Source organism: Thamnophis sirtalis, unplaced genomic scaffold (genome assembly GCF_051295495.1).
Source record: "Thamnophis sirtalis isolate CommonGarterSnake01/CBP01778 unplaced genomic scaffold, rThaSir2_p1.2 scaffold_16, whole genome shotgun sequence".
NCBI lineage: Eukaryota > Metazoa > Chordata > Lepidosauria > Squamata > Natricidae > Thamnophis > Thamnophis sirtalis.
Window position 1 is genome coordinate 5,475,750 of NW_028261396.1, and position 19,130 is coordinate 5,494,879.

General features: G+C 40.1%; 1 protein-coding gene across 1 annotated transcript in view; it reads right to left on the reverse strand.

The window, feature by feature from the left end:
- Positions 1 to 257: 257 nt before the first annotated feature.
- DCDC2C (doublecortin domain containing 2C) overlaps positions 258 to 19,130 on the reverse strand; it is a 33,092-nt gene continuing 14,219 nt past the window's right edge. The window contains exons 6-13 of the mRNA XM_087702773.1: positions 18,790 to 18,838; positions 16,472 to 16,625; positions 11,219 to 11,319; positions 9,557 to 9,619; positions 4,073 to 4,096; positions 3,731 to 3,741; positions 749 to 809; positions 258 to 308 (exon numbers count right to left, since the gene is read on the reverse strand). Of these exons, the coding sequence (XP_087558899.1) occupies positions 258 to 308; positions 749 to 809; positions 3,731 to 3,741; positions 4,073 to 4,096; positions 9,557 to 9,619; positions 11,219 to 11,319; positions 16,472 to 16,625; positions 18,790 to 18,838 (514 nt within the window). The remainder of the gene's footprint in view (positions 309 to 748; positions 810 to 3,730; positions 3,742 to 4,072; positions 4,097 to 9,556; positions 9,620 to 11,218; positions 11,320 to 16,471; positions 16,626 to 18,789; positions 18,839 to 19,130) is intronic.

Consider the following 19,130-nt stretch of genomic DNA (forward strand, 5'->3'; position numbering starts at 1 on the left):
ACACATATCAGAGATCTTTAACTGACTGCTAACGCATGCCCTAAAGAAGATGTGACGTAGCAGAATATTAGAAGGGAGTAAGAAAAATATATTTCATAAAAATGGTCAGGTGGCACACACTGAAGGACACATCGATCCGCTTCATCTTACCAAATACCCACAGCTCAGCACTGACCAAAGAATGCCAAGATGACTACAGGTATAAACCTCTTACTAATTATAACAGCCAAGAGCTAAGAGGTGAAAAGCTGTATGGATCAGACCATGGGCTTAACTAATCCACAATTCCGGTGTACCTGTTGGACAGCCTATGAGCAAGATAAGAAAACAGCATCACACTGCTTATCAGGCATCTCACACACTGCAAGTGGTACACAAAATACACTGTCCCACAAAGGGAGGGAAGGAGGGAAAGAGGAAGATCAGTGACCGACAAACCTTACTCTCTTTCATTATGTCTACTTCCAGCTAAGTCCATACAGAGTTTTGGCCGTCACCAAATTTTTAAGCAGCGAATTCCACAAACTCTGCTATATGAAAAAGCACTGAATCCATCCTGAATCTCAAAACACATAACTTTGAAATTAGCCGAAAGAATATAACTTCTTTGCCTATCGGTGAAATTTTCCTGAGCTTCTATCACAATATCGATTGTTGATGTTAAGAATGCAGTAATAATACTTGCTCAGTTGCGAGGTGAAGTATATCTGAAGGCATTTACGATGTTGAAAGAGTAAGTATGACGTACCTTTACTCCTTGATCTACTGAAAAAGAATCCAAACATTCTTTTGAAAGCACCTTTTCTCCCCTGTAACAGAAATCAATCATTAGAGATCACGAAAGTCCTGTCGAACAGCAAGATTTTTTATAGATAGTACATATTATATACATATATGGTATACATATGTGTATGTGTGTTCACGTATACAGTATGCATATATTTGTTTTCAGTATATATATATATATATTGTATATATTATTTAATCCTCTTAATTTTAATCACCTTATATTATCTTTTGTACCTTTTTAATATATTGTAGATCGCCCAGAATCACTTTATCAGTGAGATGGACAGCATACATTTTTTAAAAATAAATAAAGTATGTGTGTCTACACCAGGGGTGGGTTTCTCGCCCCGTTCCAACCGGTTCGGTTGGAACAAGGCCGGCGGCATCCTCGCGCACGCGCACAGCGCGTGCATGCACGCGTGCAGCACACGCATGCATACCAGCATCTGTGCGATGCTCCAGCTGCTCCTGGAGGATCGCGCAGGCACTGTATGTGTCCTGCGCATGTGTGGAAGCGCAGAACTCGTCAAAACTGGGTAAGGAGCGCGGGCGCGCGGGTGGGCCCTTCGCCGTTCCCGTTACTTACTTCCGGGTTCGCCGACCAACCGGTTCGCAGGGACCGCCGCGAACCGGTTGAAACCCACCCCTGGTCTACACAGACACATATAGTATATACATACATACACACACATAATGGTAAAGGTAAACGTTTCCCTCTACAGATATGTCTGACCCTAAGGCATGGTACTCATTTCTGGAAGCCAGCGTTGTCCAAAGACCCTTTCCGTGGTCATGTGGCCAGCAAGGCTATACACTGAGGCTCAGAGAACGCTATTACTTTCCCACCAAAGTGGTACCTATTTATCTACTCACATTTTCATGCTTTGCTAGGTGAGTAGAAGTTGAGGCAAGGATGAAAGTTCACCCCGTCGCAAGGTGCTCAGGTCTTGAACCTGGGCAGTGAGCTTTAGTATTTAGTATTTAGTATTTATTGTCACTTATAGGCCGCCCTTTTCCCTGAGGGGACTCAGGGCGGCTTACAACTCATGGGAAGGGAGTGCAAGACAGAACGTAAAATAATATGTGGGTACAAATAAAAATAGCAATAAAACACAACATTCATTCAACATTCGGGTGGGGTGTATGAAGATCTTATCCCCAGGCCTGATGGGATAGCCAGATCTTAAGGGCTGTGCGGAAGCTCTGGACTGTGGTGAGGGTGCGAATCTCTATGGGGAGATCGTTCCAAAGGGTCGGAGCTGCTACTGAGAAGGCTCTCCTCCGCGTAGTCGCCAGTCGGCACTGACTGGCAGATGGAACTCGGAGGAGGCCCACTCTGTGCGATCTGATGGGACGAAGGGAGGTAATCGGCAGAAGGCGGTCTCTCAAGTACTCAGATCCACTACCATGGAGGGCTTTATGAATGGTAAGTAGCACCTTGAAGCGCACCCGGAGATCAACAGGTAGCCAGCGCAGCTCGCAGAGGATGGGTGTTATGTGGGCGTACCGAGGTGCGCCCACTATCACTCGCGCGGCCGCATTCTGGACTAGCTGAAGTCGCCGGATGCTCTTCAAGGGCAGCCCCATGTAGAGCACATTGCAGTATTCCAGCCTAGAGACCACAAGGGCTCGAGTGACTGTTGTGAGAGTCACAAAGATCCTAGCCTTTCCAATAATGTAGAAAATATTCTGAATTTGCACCATTTTGAACTCAAAAGTTTTGAGTCAGAAATTTTAAGTGCAAAATAATTTGATCTGATTCACAGTGGTGCTAAATTTACTAAGGCCTTCTTATGTCACACAGCAGAGACACTGATGAAGCCTGGATTAAAAACTTTAATTGCAAGTTAGTTCTACACATCTCTTCAGATTTCAGCTGATGCCTAACAATTCCAGTGAATTGATATCAGATCATCTTTGGTAGCAATTCTAAAATATATAACTGTAAGGTACTAAGTTGTGTTCTGAAAATAAGCAGAGATATTCACTTAAAAGGATTTGTGGGTAGTGCATGTAAAACCAATTAGAAAATCAATATAGATTTAATTTTTTAAAGTCACACAATTTCAGTGGGAGACAAAATGCTTCATCAAGCAATATGCACCTTATTGGCAGATTTGGCATTATTAATTAAAAGATACTCTTTCACTGATAGTGGATTGCTGAAGCAATCAATAGTAATAAATTATTCCTATGGATTTTAGCAAGTATTTAAACCACATTCCTTGCTTAACCCAATAGAAGCAAATGTTTTGTAACTTTGCAAAAGCAAATGTTTTACAGATGTTCTATAGATAATATAAGAAAATTTAGACACATTGAAAAGACCTATATCTATACGTTAATAGTTATTAACTATTAATAGTTAATAGAAACTTAATAGTTTCTTATTCTAAAACTGAATCTTAACAGAAGAAAAATAATTTTACCAGAGAATAAAATCTTTAGTTATTTTTTTATCCTAACTCATTGAGTTAGGATTTTAAAATAAACCTCCTGCTTATTCAAATCTATGAAAAATATGTTATTGTTTATTCCAAATATCATGAAGGAATGACCAAACCTGGGGCTGTGTAAAAATTATAATTTTTAAAGAACCATGGAAAAGGCTTCCCTTTATTTGTATCACAGTAGTAACTTAAATTTGATACATTATAAATATTTGATAAGAAAAAGAAGGATTTCGAGTAGGAGCTAAATTTGGCGGACTACTTCTTCAATATCCTGTCAATGCTTTCCCTAATCTGATATATCAATTGTAATTGGCAGGTAAGACTGTAATTTAGCTTTTCTATAGCCACCTTTTCCCTTTGAAATTAATCTGAGATCACAATAAATATATGGAACAGTGAGATGCATAAAAGTCCATTTTCTCTGTTCTGCGATGGAAGCAATATGAAAAAATAAGAGTTTTACTTTCTGATGTAATAAACTAACTCACCTGAAGGAATGCTTACCGTAAAGAAAAAAAAAAATTAATGTCTCCTTGGAGTTGAGCTAGACTCCTAGTGACAGATCCGTGCAATTTGGAAGGGAATAATAAGTTAATAGCTTTCTTCTAGATTTATTTTTACTTCCATATTTTTATAGCCAGGGATTTCAAGGTAATCTCCTATTCATGTACTAATCAGAGGTGACCCTAATTGGTTTCCATGACAGTTTGGCCACTATAAAGAGACCATGAAGCCTAAGCAAAAAAGCAAAATTTCCTAACTCAAGAACTTCAGATTTTGCCATTTCATAAGTTTTAACAACTGGAAAAAAAATTTTTTTTAACACTGACCTGCAGTTGCTCACCTTCTTTTGCCTACAGGAAAAAAGCAGTAAGAATTAACCTTTCCACTTTTTAGTCTTTAAATCCAAGAGGTAACATTTGCTACACCTTATCTATGATAGCTGAGTACAGCTTTTTATTTTATTGTACGTTCTATAATAAACAACATTCTGGGTTACTGTTATTCAAAAAATATCTTGCAATTCTGGGTTACTGTTATTCAAAAAATATCTTGCAATGAACAATAAACGCCCCCCGGAGATTGTGATTGTTGTATATTTTAATGTTGTTTGTGTATTATTCCCTCTCCCTTGTTTTATTGTAAGCCGCCCGGAGTCCTTCGGGAGTGGGCGGCATACAAATCAATAAAACTATAAACTATAACTATAAACTAGTACCTAGATATACACCAGAATAACAGGCTAGACAAAGCTCTGAATAAAAGCCGAAACAGTCTTGTGTCTTAAGCGCTAGTTTTCATACTTTACAGCCCAAAGCAGTCAAGTAACATTAGTCCTATACTGTGTGCTGGTTATAACCTTGAAAGGGGTAACCTGGCTGCAACCACTTGCTCCAAACACAGATAGTCCTTGATTTATAATTGTTCATTCAGTGACCATTCAAAGTTGCAATGGCCATTGGAAAAAAAAGTCACTTATGACTCTAGGTTTTCACACTTATGACTTATTTCAAACTTTCGACCATAGGTTTTTTTTTTACACTTAGGATCTTTGCAGCATACCCATTGTCACGTGATCAAAATTTGGATGCTGAGTAACTGGCCTCTTTTTAGGACTATTGCAGTGTCCCAAGCAGCAATGGTGTCCTATTATCTTCACTGGTGATTCGTAGCGGGAACGCACACACGTTTGAGCATGCGCAGAAGGTCTGTGATGAAGTCTGGGTGGGTGGGTGGAGCCTCACACCGCCGCCGCCACTAACGGTTCACCCGAACCGGTGCGAACCAGCAGAATACCACCTCTGGCCCTAAAGTCATGTGATTGCCTTTTGTGACCATCTGACAAGCAAAGTCAACGGAGAAGCCAGATTCACTTAGCAAATATGTTACTAATTTAACAATTGCAATGGTTCACTTAATGGCTGTGTCCACCCTCCTCTACATGATACTTGAGGAAGGTCAGAGAGACAGTGGTCAAAATTGCTATGGATAAAATCATTTGGAGGGCAAGCATAATGATTTCTCTCTCCATAAAGAGATTGCTTCTGTCCTCAGTGGATGACCATCTGCCAGGGCTGAATTATGTAGCCTTGTGCACCCATATTAGGAGAGACAAATTGGTCAAAGCAGTGTTGTAACATCGGGATGCAAACCCCACCCATGTTCCACGTGATGTTGCATGCATGTCCCAAATGGCTGGAACTGAGGAGAGGAAGCGGGCTATACTATTTTTGATATTATGATTCAACAGCTTGTCCCAAAAATGCTTTTCCAAAGGCCAATTCAGTGGTGGGTTTCAAAAAATTTTCGAACCTTCTCTGTGGGTGTGGCCTCCTTTGTGGGAGTGGCTTGCCAGCCATGTGTTCTCTCTCTCTCTCTCTTTCTCTCTCTCTCTCTCACTCTCACTCTCACTCTCCTTCCTTTTGTCTCATTGTCCCTTTTTCCTTTTTTCTTTCATCTCTCTCACTTTTTCTTTCCTTTTTTTCTTTTTTTATTTCTTTCTTTCTTCCTTTCTTTTTCTCTTTCTGTGTGAGTCTCTGTGTGTGAGTGAGTGAGTTTGTGTGTGTGTGTGTTTGTGTGTGTGTGTGTGTGTGTGAGAGAGAGAGAGAGAGAGAGAGAGTGGTGAGTTTCAAAAAATTTTGGAACCTATTCTGTAGGTGTGGCCTGCTTTCCGGGTCCACTGGTGGAACCTCTTCTAACCGGTTCGGTAGATTTGACGCACCGGTTCTGCCGGTTCTACCGAACTGGTCCAATTGGCCCACCTCTGGGCCAATTGGATCTTCTTGGTTTTTTTTCTTTGAAAACATTTTGCTGCTCATCCAAGAAACTTCTTCAGTCCTTGGACGAGAAACAAAATGTTTTCAAAGGAAAACAAACAAGAAACTCCAGTTGCCTTTTGGAAAAGCACCTCTGGGACAATCTTGGCCTGTTGATTGGGAATCTCCATAGATTCAACAGGGTTGTGTGTGTGTGTGTGTTTGTGTGTGTGTGTGTGTGTGGTGTAAAGCTGTGACTATCTTGAGTAAGGTAGAAATGAAATCGAAATTATGCATAATGTATACTATATATTTTTATGTTAAACACAGAAAGACAATTAAATAGAAATCATATTATTGTGCCCACTTCCAGGATTTGCCTAAACCGTCAAACGGTTAATTATTAAGCACATAGATTTCAATACTCCTGAAGCTTTGCTACCCTTCAACTGAGGTGATTAGCAAAATATCTGTGCTGGGGGTTTTTTTTCAGCTGTTAATTAGATCAATTATCACCAATAGTTTTGGTTATTTTACGTTCATTTCTCTTTTTAACAAATTAGGAAGCAAGCACTCAAAACTGAGATTCCATATTAAATATCTATGTTTGCTTTCTTATATTATAAAAAAAACGAAAGTTAAACTGACCTGTTCCTTTACATTCTCAGCATCAATTGTCTCATCCCGAACAATCTCAGCTGGAGCCTTGGTAAGATAAATTCTAGTTATATTTGCATAAAAGATGGAAATAAATCAAAGTTTTCCTATATCGTCATGAATTAAAGAAAAGTAACTTTTTTCTACTGTCTTTTTTAAAACCCTTTACATCTTTTGCTTTTTGTCAGCAACCCTGAATGCCGCTTCTTATGAACAGTAAATGCAAATGACAAATATCCTAAATGATTTTAGTTGCTAAATTATTTTTGGTTTTAAAATGAAAAAAAAAAGTTTATGTTATAATCAGGATTTCTTTTTACATATCTAATACATTATTCCCTATAATCCCAGTGGTGGGACTCATCTCCAGAGGGGATGAGTCTGACTATCGAGATGAGGGGGACCGGTTGCTTTCGTGGTGTAGAGACAATAACTTGGTCTTTAACTAAGGTGACCAGATTTTCAGATTGGTAAAGAAGTACACCATTCATGGGGAGGGGGGGGGGGCTTGATTAAAAATTTTATATTTTGTCAAAAGGTCACCCCAGGACACTGAAACCAGCATAAATACGAATCTGTTGCCAAACATCAAAATTTTGAAGATGCTGCAATGGTCGCTAAGTGTGAAAAATAGTCGCTAAGTGTGAAAAATGGTCACTAAGTGTGAAAAATGGTCGCTAAATGGTCATCGGTCACTTTTTTCAATGCCATTGTAACTTTGGTCACTAAATGAACTGTTTGAAAGCTAAAGCTAGCTTGCATTATAATGCCTTATGGTAGCTTACATTTTCAAGAGAGAGAAGCTAAACTCCTTGTTAGAATTGAAATAGAAATGAATAGAATAGAATAGAATAGAATAGAATAGAATAGAATAGAATAGAATAGTTTATTAGCCAAGTGTGATTGGACACACAAGGAATTTGTCTTAGAGGTTTAGAGGTTTAGAGGTTTATTCAACTTGTATGCCGCCCTATTCCCGAGGGACTCAGGGCGGCTAACAAACCGGGAGGGGAGGGACACAATACAAAAGGAAAAAGAAAATGAAGACAAACAACAGTACAGAGCCAGTTTAAAAGATCTCAACAAGCACACCAATTCGAGTGGGGATGGAACTCAGGAGCCCCAGGCCTGCCGGAACAGCCAGGTCTTAACAGCTTTACGGAAAGCCTGAAGGGAGGTGAGGGTTCGAATCTCCGTGGGGAGTTCGTTCCAGAGGGCCGGAGCAGCCACAGAGAAGGCCCTCCTCCGGGTGGTTGACAATCGGCATTGGCCGGTAGATGGAATTCGGAGGAGGCCTAGGCTGTGGGATCTAATGGGTCTTTGGGAGGTAATCGGCAGGAGGCGGTCTTTGGTGAATATGCTCTCAGTGTACATAAAGAAAAATAAAATAGAATACATTCATCAAGAATCAGAAGCTACAACACTTAGTGATAGTCTCTCTCTCTCACACACACACACAAACACACTCCTCCTCTGGATTCACTGGGCCATTTATAAATCCCCCCCCCCTGTGCAAACACTCCTTCAGCCTCTTTTTCCCCTCTTTCTGGATTCGCTCCGAAGTTTTTAAAATTACCTCTTCTGTATAGAGACCAGGTTATCAGCCACGTGAGACATACACTGTGTTTCTATGGCACAGTAATCCCCTCCCCAAACAACACACAATGCCAATTTAGAAGCCCCAAGCAGCCGAGGTGAAGCAGCAGTCCGGGGGGAGGGGGAGGGGCTGAGCTTGGACAGCCTCGGAGGCAGCCCGCCAGATCCGAGAGAGAGAGAGAGAGAGAGAGAGAGAGGGAGAGAGAGAGAAAGAGAAAGAGAGGGGGGAGGGAGGGGCTGCTCAAAGCAACAGAAGAAGAAAAAATCCTCGAGGGAAGCCCGCGGTCTCCACATGGAGTGAAGTCTTCTCCTCCCTCAGCCATTGGCAACAGCTCCCAAGGACGCGCGGGAGGGAATGCGCTTGGCTCGAAGAATATACGCTCCCAGTTGCTAGGAGAGCCTCAAGGCGGCTGGAGGCTTTTTCGTAACTTAAAAAAAAATCGGGACTTTTAAAAAAAAACCCTGGGGCACGGGACAAATTGTTCAAAAGCGGGACTGTCCCACTGAAATTGGGACGTCCGGTCACCTTATCCTTAACACCCATAAGACCAAGGAGCTTATAGAGAACTACAGAAGGAAGAGATCAGACATCACGCTCTTGGTTATCAATGGAGACCAAGTGGAGCAAATGGCCAGTTTTAAGTTTTTGGGTGTTATCATAAAAGAAAACCTGACCTGCCACATTGCAGCCCTGGTCAAAAGGGCCCAGCAGAGATTTTACTACCTGAGACGTCTCAGGAAACAACAAATGAATGGAAAACTGCTGGTGACCATCTACTGCTGCACTATGGAGAGTATTTTAAATTACTGCGCCTGTGTCTGGTTTGCCAATTGCACAGGGGCAGATAAGACACCACTCCAGAGGGTCAACGTCATTGCCCAGAGGATCATGGGTTGCCCCCTCCCCTCTTTGGAAGAGCTTTATGGCTCCCGCTGCCTTAAGAAAGTTCAAAACATTCTTAAAGATCCATTTCATCCTGAGCTCCCCTTTTTTTTTAAACTATTACCATCTGGCAGACGGTACAGGATAATAAAAGCAAGGACAAAGAGGCTGAAAAACAGCTTCTATCCCAGGGCAGTAACTATGTGGAATTCTACTGTATAGTGTACTATTAATGCAGTATCAGGGGTTTTCAATTCAATTGTATAGCATGTGAAGGACGTGTGTTTTCGTATACTGTTTTATAGTTTTCTTATGTATGATGTACACTGAAGATGGCATTTAATTTCATTGACAATAAAGTAAACTAAACTAAACTATTGCTTAAAACAACCACAAAAACAAAAACAAAAAATGAAACAAACCTGCTCTTTTATACTCCCAGGATCTGCATAAATCTCCTCGTCCTGGATGATCTCAGCTGGAACCTTGGATAACATAAATTCCAGTACAGATTTATATAAACAAAAGTAAGCAACTTTCACCTTTTTAAAATTACAGATTAAGAAAAAAAAAAGGCAGCCGGCTATTTTTCTTTCGAGTAGCAATATAAACACAAAAACTGTTGCAAATGTCGTAATACTTTTTTAACAAACTGACAAAAAAGGATTTATACCTGAGATTTCATTTGAAATAACCAATATGAATTCAAATGCTGTAAAAACAATTAACAAAAAGTAACCTCTTCTTTTCTAATTCCAGGATGCAAATACCTTTTCTAATTTTGGACACTCTCCACTATAGCTTTGCTTAGAAATAAAATCTATTTAAGATTTGCATGAGAATAATTCAGTAAAATGAAATTTACCCTATATTATTTTATCACAAATAAGGGGGGGGGGGGAAGGCAAGCAGTGATTTATTGCCATTAAAAGCACTGGAGTTTAAACACCTATATTACTCTCCAATGTTGAAAAACCAGTAAGAAAACTAATACGTTTTATTGTAATCCCAGGATATGAATAAATTTCCTTGTTTTAGAAAACCTCAGCAACAGACTTTATTAAAATAAAATCCAGTTATGATTTACATGACCAGAAAAAAGCAAAGCATAAGCTTTTTGGCATAATTTTATCACAATCAGAAAATAAGCCATGCTCTATTTAGCTTTTAAAAACTGATTTCTCTACTTTCTACAAGCAAATCAAAAAGCCACTTCTTACTAATGATTGTGTTTGGTCAGAAAAAAAGTTTTTTTTTAATTCTCTCCCTTTAATAATGGACTATCAAAATCAGGGGAATAAACAACCAGTGGAATTTTTAAAAACAATTATAAAATATACTGTATACTGCTGCTTCTTTGAAATACGGGGTATAACCATACCTGGCCAGTAGATGGCAGCAAAAATATAAACACCCCCCTTTGAAAATGGAATAGTTACATAGCATCTTTAGACTAGTAAGAAAAGTCATTCATCTGGAAATCATCTTAATTAAACAAGGCATGACTGCGTATTTTCTCATCTCATAAGTCAGTGTTCAAGAGTCTTGAAGTGGAACTAGGCCAATAGGTACGCAACAGTGGTGGGTTTCAAACAATTTTGGAACCTCTTCTGTAGGTGTGGCCTGCTTTCCGGGTCCACTGGTGGAACCTCTTCTAACCAGTTCGGTAGATTTGACGAACCGGTTCTACCGAATAGGTGCGAACTGGTAGGAACCCACCTCTGGTACGCAATAATGCGAAAGTCAGAGACGAATCTACAAAGTCAGAGACTTCTAAAGATTTTATTATAATAATATTTTATTTCTGAAGATATAGCATAGACTGTTTTTTTGAGTATACATACTGGTGACTGTATTTTCTCATCATTTTTGTTCACTTAAAAGAACACTCCCTCCCCCTTACTAAAAAAAAAAAAAAACCTGCTACTTAAAATCTGAAATGGAGATCTAGTTGGCAAGATGTTAGGTTCTTTACAGAAACATTCTGACTTTCTTACTAGTCCTAAAAGAAAAACAAACAAGGGCAATTGGGAATAAAAATGCTAATAAATTCATTCAGAAAAAAAAATCTATTTTAAACTGACCTGATCAATGGGTATTTCCACTTTAACATTTTTGTCTTCTTGAATCTCACGAGCTCCTTCAATTTCTGTCGGGGATTTATGAGCTACATAGACACTATGCTCTGAAAATAAATTAATTAAAAAAAACTGTTTATCTTACTCTATGAAACCACTAACATAAACATTGTACACATACATTGTACACTATAAAATGACAACTGCAGCTACATTATTTTTGCTAAGCGTTATTTGTAGCTAACAGGTATTTGAACCTCATTTTTTAAGCAACAGTTGTCTAATAATAATTATTAGGGTTAGTATTTTTTTACATTAAAGAATCATCCTTATTAGTAAATGAGTAAGCAAAAGGAGATATTATTCAGCTTCAGAAGCATGAATTGATAAATAATAGAAATATTTAAATTCCTAAATTTTTAGCTGCCTGCTACAAGTTGTTCAGCTTTGTTTTGTATGTGTGGTTTCAATTAGTATTTCAAGGCAAATTGATCCAATATGGGCTGCCTAAAACCCAAATGCACAAAAAAGGAACCACTGTAAGCTTTGGATTTTTGCAACTGTTTTCTAAAAACAAAGAACCAAAATGAGTATAATGAAAAAAACAACAAAAGTACACACATCGGTGAAAGTGCATTTGTTCATTGCAACAAGAAGGTTCCTATAAGAAAAACACACACTGTGTTTTAAACAGTTATTAATTTTTCAATATTGCGATAGTATAATAATAGTACTTTAGGGGGCATCATCTTACACTTTTAAGGAAAAAAATACTTGAGCATTATCCACTTTGTTATTTCATTACAGCTACATTTATTTTTTGGTGCCTTTAAATCTGAAGAGTAATTCCTGAGTTTTCTTGGCAACGTTTATTTTTCCAGAAGTGGCTTGCCACTGCCTCTTTTCCAGGTCGGAGAGGCATAGGGCCCAAGGCTACCCAGCTGAGATTGTGTCTCTGGTGGGAAGAGCTCAAGTTCTCCCGAATTCTAGTCTGATCCCTTAACCAAACTGGCTCTCTTCATGTGGATCTACTGAGGCATAAAGAGAATGAATGCATCAACAACGTCATCCAACATGTGATGTACCAATATGAGAGAGTTGCTGCCCCCTTAGTTTCAGTTATTAGTTGTACCACTCTTAACTTTGATAACTGCCTCCAAATGTTCAGTCCTTCACATCACTAAGTAGGAATGTTAGCCAATTCTCCATGGCAAACTGCTTCATTTCAGTAGCATTTGAAGGTTTTCTAGTGTGGCCCATTCACTTCAGTGCCTGCTGTAACAATTGCGTGGTGTTTATGACTTTGATACTTTTCATTCCAAAACAATTAGTTTGTTTTTCTTTATCCATGTTCTTGGAGACTTACTTGTATGTTTGGGATCACTACCTCATGGTTTCCACTTCGTTTAGGAGACATAAGATCTAATATTCTTCTTTGTAATCTTCCAAAACAAACAGAATTCCACTTCCTTTAAATAGTGGCACATCCAGATTCTGAAGCAGCAAAGTGTCCCTAAATTATGATGATATCTATGATTGATAAGTGGTATGATATTCTTCTTGTGGAATACCATGCTTGGTTTCCAATAGCCATAACCTCATGTAGCTTCGAAAGTTGTACTTTTGATTCATCTGTCCACAGAACATTGCTTCACAAGTCTGGAGTAATCCAGATATTTTTTCTTCCGAACTTGAGGTGAGCATTAATGTTCTGTTATGAGCCATGACTTCTGTCTTGCTATTCTCGCATGAATTTCATGTTTTCTCAGTTTGTTTTCTTTTTGTGGTGTTGGAGTTCTATAAGCTCATTTTAACAAAGGTTAAAGAAGACTGCAAGTCTCTGGATATTGTTCTGTGGTCCTTTGTGACTTTCTAAACAATTTTATGCTCTTGGAGAGATTTTGACAGGATAGCTGTTCCCTATTGTTCCAAATCTTTTCATTTTAAAACCATATCTTGGACTATAGATGGGTGGATTCCAAAGCTTCATATAAGATTTCGAATTTTTTCCACAGAGACAGGTATCAATATTATTTCTATGGAAGTCTTCAGGAATTTCTTTTGAAAAGGGCACAGCGTGCCACTAGGAAAAATCAAAGTTTGTGTAAGATATGTAAAGCTGGATCAAATCAGCTGACAATTTACTGAAATACTTGTCGGTCCTAATTAACTCTTTAACTACATCAACCAAATTACAAGCAGAGGGATTAACTTTTTCACTCTGATAAATTACATGTCAGATGACTCTGTTTATTTAAAAAAATGAAACAAATTTGAAACCTTTGGGTGATTTATTCACTCAAATTCCCTTTTCATGTGTAATTTTGATAAAAGCAGCAGCAGAGATATGCAAAAATCCAGAAAATCAAGAAAAGACATACTTTTTCACATAATTGTACATTAAGCACAAATACACAATCATCAGATAGGTTTATCCCAGAGAAGAAATGAGAGCATTTTAAGATACAAACAATTCCAAAGTGTATCTGAAATTTTAATGTAATTCATCTTTGAATCTTAAAATGGATATTTTTCATTTTGTCAACTTCCGGTTCCTAACATGAGCTTTGAAGTAAGTGAATATGGGATCTAAGCCATTAATAAGTGAAATTTGGCAATGTGTTTTATGGCCAAATTTCAATGGCAAATGAGAAGCGTCTGAAGAGGCTACCAATGTTGTGCAAAATATAATGAGAATTTTTTGCTACCCAATTCTTAAAGAATGATGATGTTACATATTTTGAGAATTAAAGTATAACTAAATCAACCTTGTAGCTCTAAGTAGTCTCTTAAGCTCCTCAGGAGGTGCCTATACTAAGTGTAAATTGTGAGGTTCTTTCTTTGCACAACTGATTTTAAGGCAAAAAAATTAAAGAGGTATGAACAAGAATTAATATTCTTGAAGAGCAAACTCTTCTGTTGAGCTTATAGAACTAACTGTGAAGTGTTTAAAAGCGAAAGTTGCATTTGGAGACAATTGTTTTGCAATTACTGTCACATATAATTTAATCAAAATAGTTTGATGTAAGCCCCAATTATATTTATTTCTCAAGCACAAGAAGAATATACAAGTACAATTACAAAGGGCCTTTTCCCACTGCGGTCCATCCATCCCTTCAGAAAGAATATTGTGTGAAAATTTCTGTTTTCACTGGCAGTCCTTATCTTATATCTGTTGTCCCTGTTCCCAATCATTGCCAATATTTGACTTCTCTCCAAAGCAGTGTTTCTCAATCTCAGCAATGTTAAAGTATGTGGACTTCAATTTATTTATATTTTATTTATTTATTCATTCCTAAATTTTATTGGCCCCTCCTCTTACCATAAGATAACTCTGGGAGGCAGAGACAGACATAAAAAAAAATATCTACCTTAAAACAAGAATAAATTAAAACCAATATTAAAATCAAGGACACGTGGGGAGGGCCAGGGTAGAATGGGGAGAGGTAGAAACTGTTGTTACTTGATCAACCACTAATCAATCAACAATGCTGTTCCCCCATTGGGCCTCCAAGCCAACTGGCAGGGCCAGGTCTTTAGGCCCTTACAAAAGGCCCTCAGGAAAGAATAGGAGGGCTGGGGCCACATTGGAGGGGGGCAGGATGTTCCAGAGGGCAAAAGGAACAGCAGAGAAGGCCCTCCTCCCGGACCCCACCAGCCAGAATAATCAGGCTGAATGAACCCGCAGCATATCTCCTCCTGCCAGCATGAGTGGGATGGGTCAATCCCAGTGTGGTGAGATGCTCCCTCAAGCAACTTGGACCCATGCCATGAAGGGCTTTAAAGGTCATCACTAACATCTTGAATTACTACCCGGAAGCAGACCGGCAACCAATGCAGCTTTTGGAGCAGTGGTGTTATAGGGGCTACTCTTGGGGCCCCCAAAACTGCCTCTACCAGTGAACTCTGCACCGGCTTCATCTCTGAATGCTCTTCAAGGATGGCCCCATCTAGCACTCATTACAATAGTCCAACTATGAGATGACTAGGAACTGAAGAGCCGAGGTGGCGCAGTGGTTAAGGTGCAGTACTACAGGCCACTTCAGCTGTTATCTGCAGTTCAGCGGTTCTAATCTCACCGGCTCAAGGTCGACTCAGCCTTCCATCCTTCTGAGGTGGGTAAAATGAGGACCCAGACTGTGGGGGGGGGATATGCTGACTCTGTAAACCGCTTAGAGAGGGCTGAAAGCCCTAGGAAGCGGTATATAAGTCTAACTGCTATTGCTATTCCTATTGAATGACTAAGTGCAAGGAATCCTGATCCTGGAAAGGCCACAACTAGTACACAACTCAAAGTTGTGCAAAGGCTGTCCCAGCTGTGACAGCCACCTGCTCCTCGAACAGGCGTCACAAGTCCAAGAGAACCCCAAAGTTCCAGACCGGAACTGAATGAGGCAGTGCCACTCCATCCAGAGTCAAAGATGACAAAGTCCTAGATCCTGGAGCTCCGGGTACTCCAAGATACTCAGTCTTGCCAAGGGTCAGTCAAAGCCTGTTTTTCCTCCATCCAGGATCCCACAGTCTCCAGGCACCGCGAGAGAGTAGCCACAGCACCACTTGGGTGACCAAGAGTAGAGGTATAGAGTTGGGTGTCATCGGCATACTGTAAATACCTAAACCTTTGGTGAATAGCAATAGCAGTTAGACTTATATACCACTTCATAGGGCTTTCAGCCCTCTCTAAGCAGTTTACAGAGTCAGCATATCACCCCCCACAGTCTGGGTCCTCATTTCACCCACCTCGGAAGGATGGAAGGCTGAGTCAACCTTGAGCCGGTGAGATTTGAACCGCTGAACTGCAGATAACAGTCAGCTGAAGTGGCCTGCAGGACTGCACCCTAACCACTGCGCCACCTCGGAAGGATGAAGCCCAGTGATTTCATACAGATGTTGAAAAGGAGTGGGGAGAGTATTGAGCCCTGTAGCACATCCCAAAATAGCAGCCGAGGACTGGATCTCTCTGGACCAATACCCAGAATTCTTCAGCCAATCATGATGGCTGAAGGATTCTGGGAGTTGAAATCCACACAGCTTAAAGTTACTGTGGTTGATAAACACTGCTCCAAAATGAAGGGGATAAAGCTGAATGGATTTTATACATCTTGAAGCTGGAATAAGGGGAAAACACGACTTTAATGCTAGTATAGTGAAGGACGACTAAACTCCCAGATCAAATCTGTGCCGCAATTAAGGGCAAGTAGGAAAAGACCCAATGTCATTCTGATTATTTTAGGCACCGGCTACATTATATCATGTTACCATCGCTGGGAGACTCAGGTCTAGGAGCCTGTCTTCCTTGACTTGCTTTATTTGATTTGGCGTAATAGACGGAGCTCTTGTCTCCTCCTCCTTGTCTTGATACTTCTATGGGAGTCACAATGTGATCGCTTTGCTTAGGTGCTTCTATAGGAGGCTGCAACCAATACAAATCCCAAAATTACTGTAATGCGCTCTACATGGGGCTGCCCCTGAAAAGTGTTTGGAGACTACAATTGGTCCAGAATGCAGCCGCGTGAGTGATATTGGGTGTACCAAGGTACACCCACACTACACTTATCCTCCACGAGCTGCACTGGCTCCCTATTGGTCTCCGAGCACAATTCAAGGTGCTGGTTATTACCTTTAAAGCCCTATATGGATCAGGACCCGGATATCTACGAGACCGTCTTCTGCCGCACACGTCCCTAAGACCAATAAGATCGCACAGGGTGGGCCTTCTCCAGGTGCCATCAGCTAGACCAGTGTTTCTCAACCTTGGCAACTTGAAGATGTCTGGACTTCAAGTCCCAGAATTCCCCAGCCAGCGAATGCTGGCTGGGGAATTCTGGGAGTTGAAGTCCAGACATCTTCAAGTTGCCAAGGTTGGGAAACACTGAGCTAGACAATGTCGGCTGGCGGCGCCTCAGAGGAGGGCTTTCTCTGTTGCTGCTCCGGCCCTATGGAATGAACTACCCCCAGAGATCTGGACCCTACCCACTCTCATGGCCTTCAGGAAAGCTATTAAAACCTGGCTATTCCGGCAGGCCTGGGGCTGTTGACCTCTTAACCGAGGTCCAGCCCCGCTTAGACTGGGTGCATGATGTGTTTCTTTTAATCTGGTCTTTTCTGTTTGTCTGTTTTAACCTTTTTCTTAAAATTTTATTTCTGTAAGCCGCCCGAAGTCCTTCGGGATTGGGCGGCCTATAAATTTAATAAATAGAAATAGAAATAGAAAATGATGGATTTATTTCTTTGGTGTTCAGAACTCTCTTTCTCTCCCTCTCTCTGCTCTGGAGTCTCGGTGAGGTATAGAGGCTATGGTGTCGGATCGCAAGTGGGAAGACCCAGCATTAGTTCTCTCTTAGGCCCGGGGGTGCCTGCTTTGAGTTCAAAGCACACTGGGTGACGTTGGGCCGATCACAAAGGAGACAAGGGCAAGCCACTTCCAAAACCTTGCCAAGAAAATGCTGGGACTAGCCTAGGCAATCACCAAGGGTCTATAATGACTTGAAGGCAAAATAAGTAAAATAAAAAAATATAATAAGCAAAAAGAAGAAGTAAAAAAAGTACAAGCACATAATATACATCAGCTCACGGTCAAAAGGTAACAAAGAGAAATGGACTGAAGAATGAGAACATATGGCCCAGCTCTTTCCTTTGTCAGAAAATATCTATTTTAATGACCATTTCTTCATCAATTGTTCAAAGGTACAAGGGGATGAATGATTTTTATGCCCTGTCCTCAAACTTTGGGCTGTTATTGTAGGCCAGAGGTAACATGACCTCAACCCCTTCTAAGGTGATGTCACAAGGAAGAGGAGTCAACCTATTCTACAAAGCGCTTAAGGCAGGACAAGAAGAAACGGATAGAAACTAATCAAGGAGTATTGGCTATCACATTTTGGGGATTTACCAAGATTTTGCTTTTTGCATTGCCATAAGGGAAGAACCGTGACCCGTCAAAACCGCGCTCAACTAAACCGCACCCGATTAAACCGCGTCGCTAACATCATCAACAGGGCGACAACAGCCAGCGCAGAGAAAGAAGGGCGCTTTAAATAGCACTTTGAAAGCAAGCCGATTCAACTTAAGGTAAGGGTTAGGGTTAGGGTTAGGTTTAGGGTTAGGTTAAGGGTTAGGATTAGGTTTAGGGTTAGGTTAAGGGTTAGATTTAGGGTTAGGTTAAGGGTTAGGTTAAGGGTTAGGTTTAGGGTTAGGTTAGGGTTAGGTTTAGGGGGGTTAGGTTTAGGTTTAGGGGTTAATTTTAGATTTAGGGTTTACAGCGTGCTTCTGTCTCCGCGCTGTTGTCGCCCTGTTGATGACGTCAGCGACGCGGTTTAGTCGGACGCGGTTTAGTCGAGCGTGGTTTTGTGGTGGAACCGGGAAGAACAACCTTTGTGCTGTGGTGCTACGGTATTATATTTCGTACGGTAATAAATGATATGCAAAAATAGTAGAGTAGTAACTAAAAATCATTTAGACTGAGAGTTCGCCCATACAATTAGCTCAACTGCAAGACAATATTCAGCTCAAGCAATATTCAGAGTTAATGTTATATATGCACTGCATTTTTCATAGTATTTAAAACAAATTCTTACCTTTTTCAGAGAGGGCTTTTCTGGAGGTTCTGGTGAATTCAAAAAATGTCTAAAAGGCAAAGGACAATTTACCTAAATAATTATTTATAAATGTAACTGTAAATCATATTATTGTAATTATCTTTATTTAATAGAGTAAGAACTACCATTCAGATTCATAAATAACTTTCAGATTAGTTGGTCAGAAACTACTATAATCTCAGTTGTGAGCATGAGAGCATTTTTTTAAAGTAGAAAGGTGAGAGAATAGAAAACCTTTTCAGAGACATCTTAGGATTTAAGAATTTGCAGTAGTGTGCAATCTTTCATGAGCCTGGGCTAAGGGGGGAAAAATCAATAAA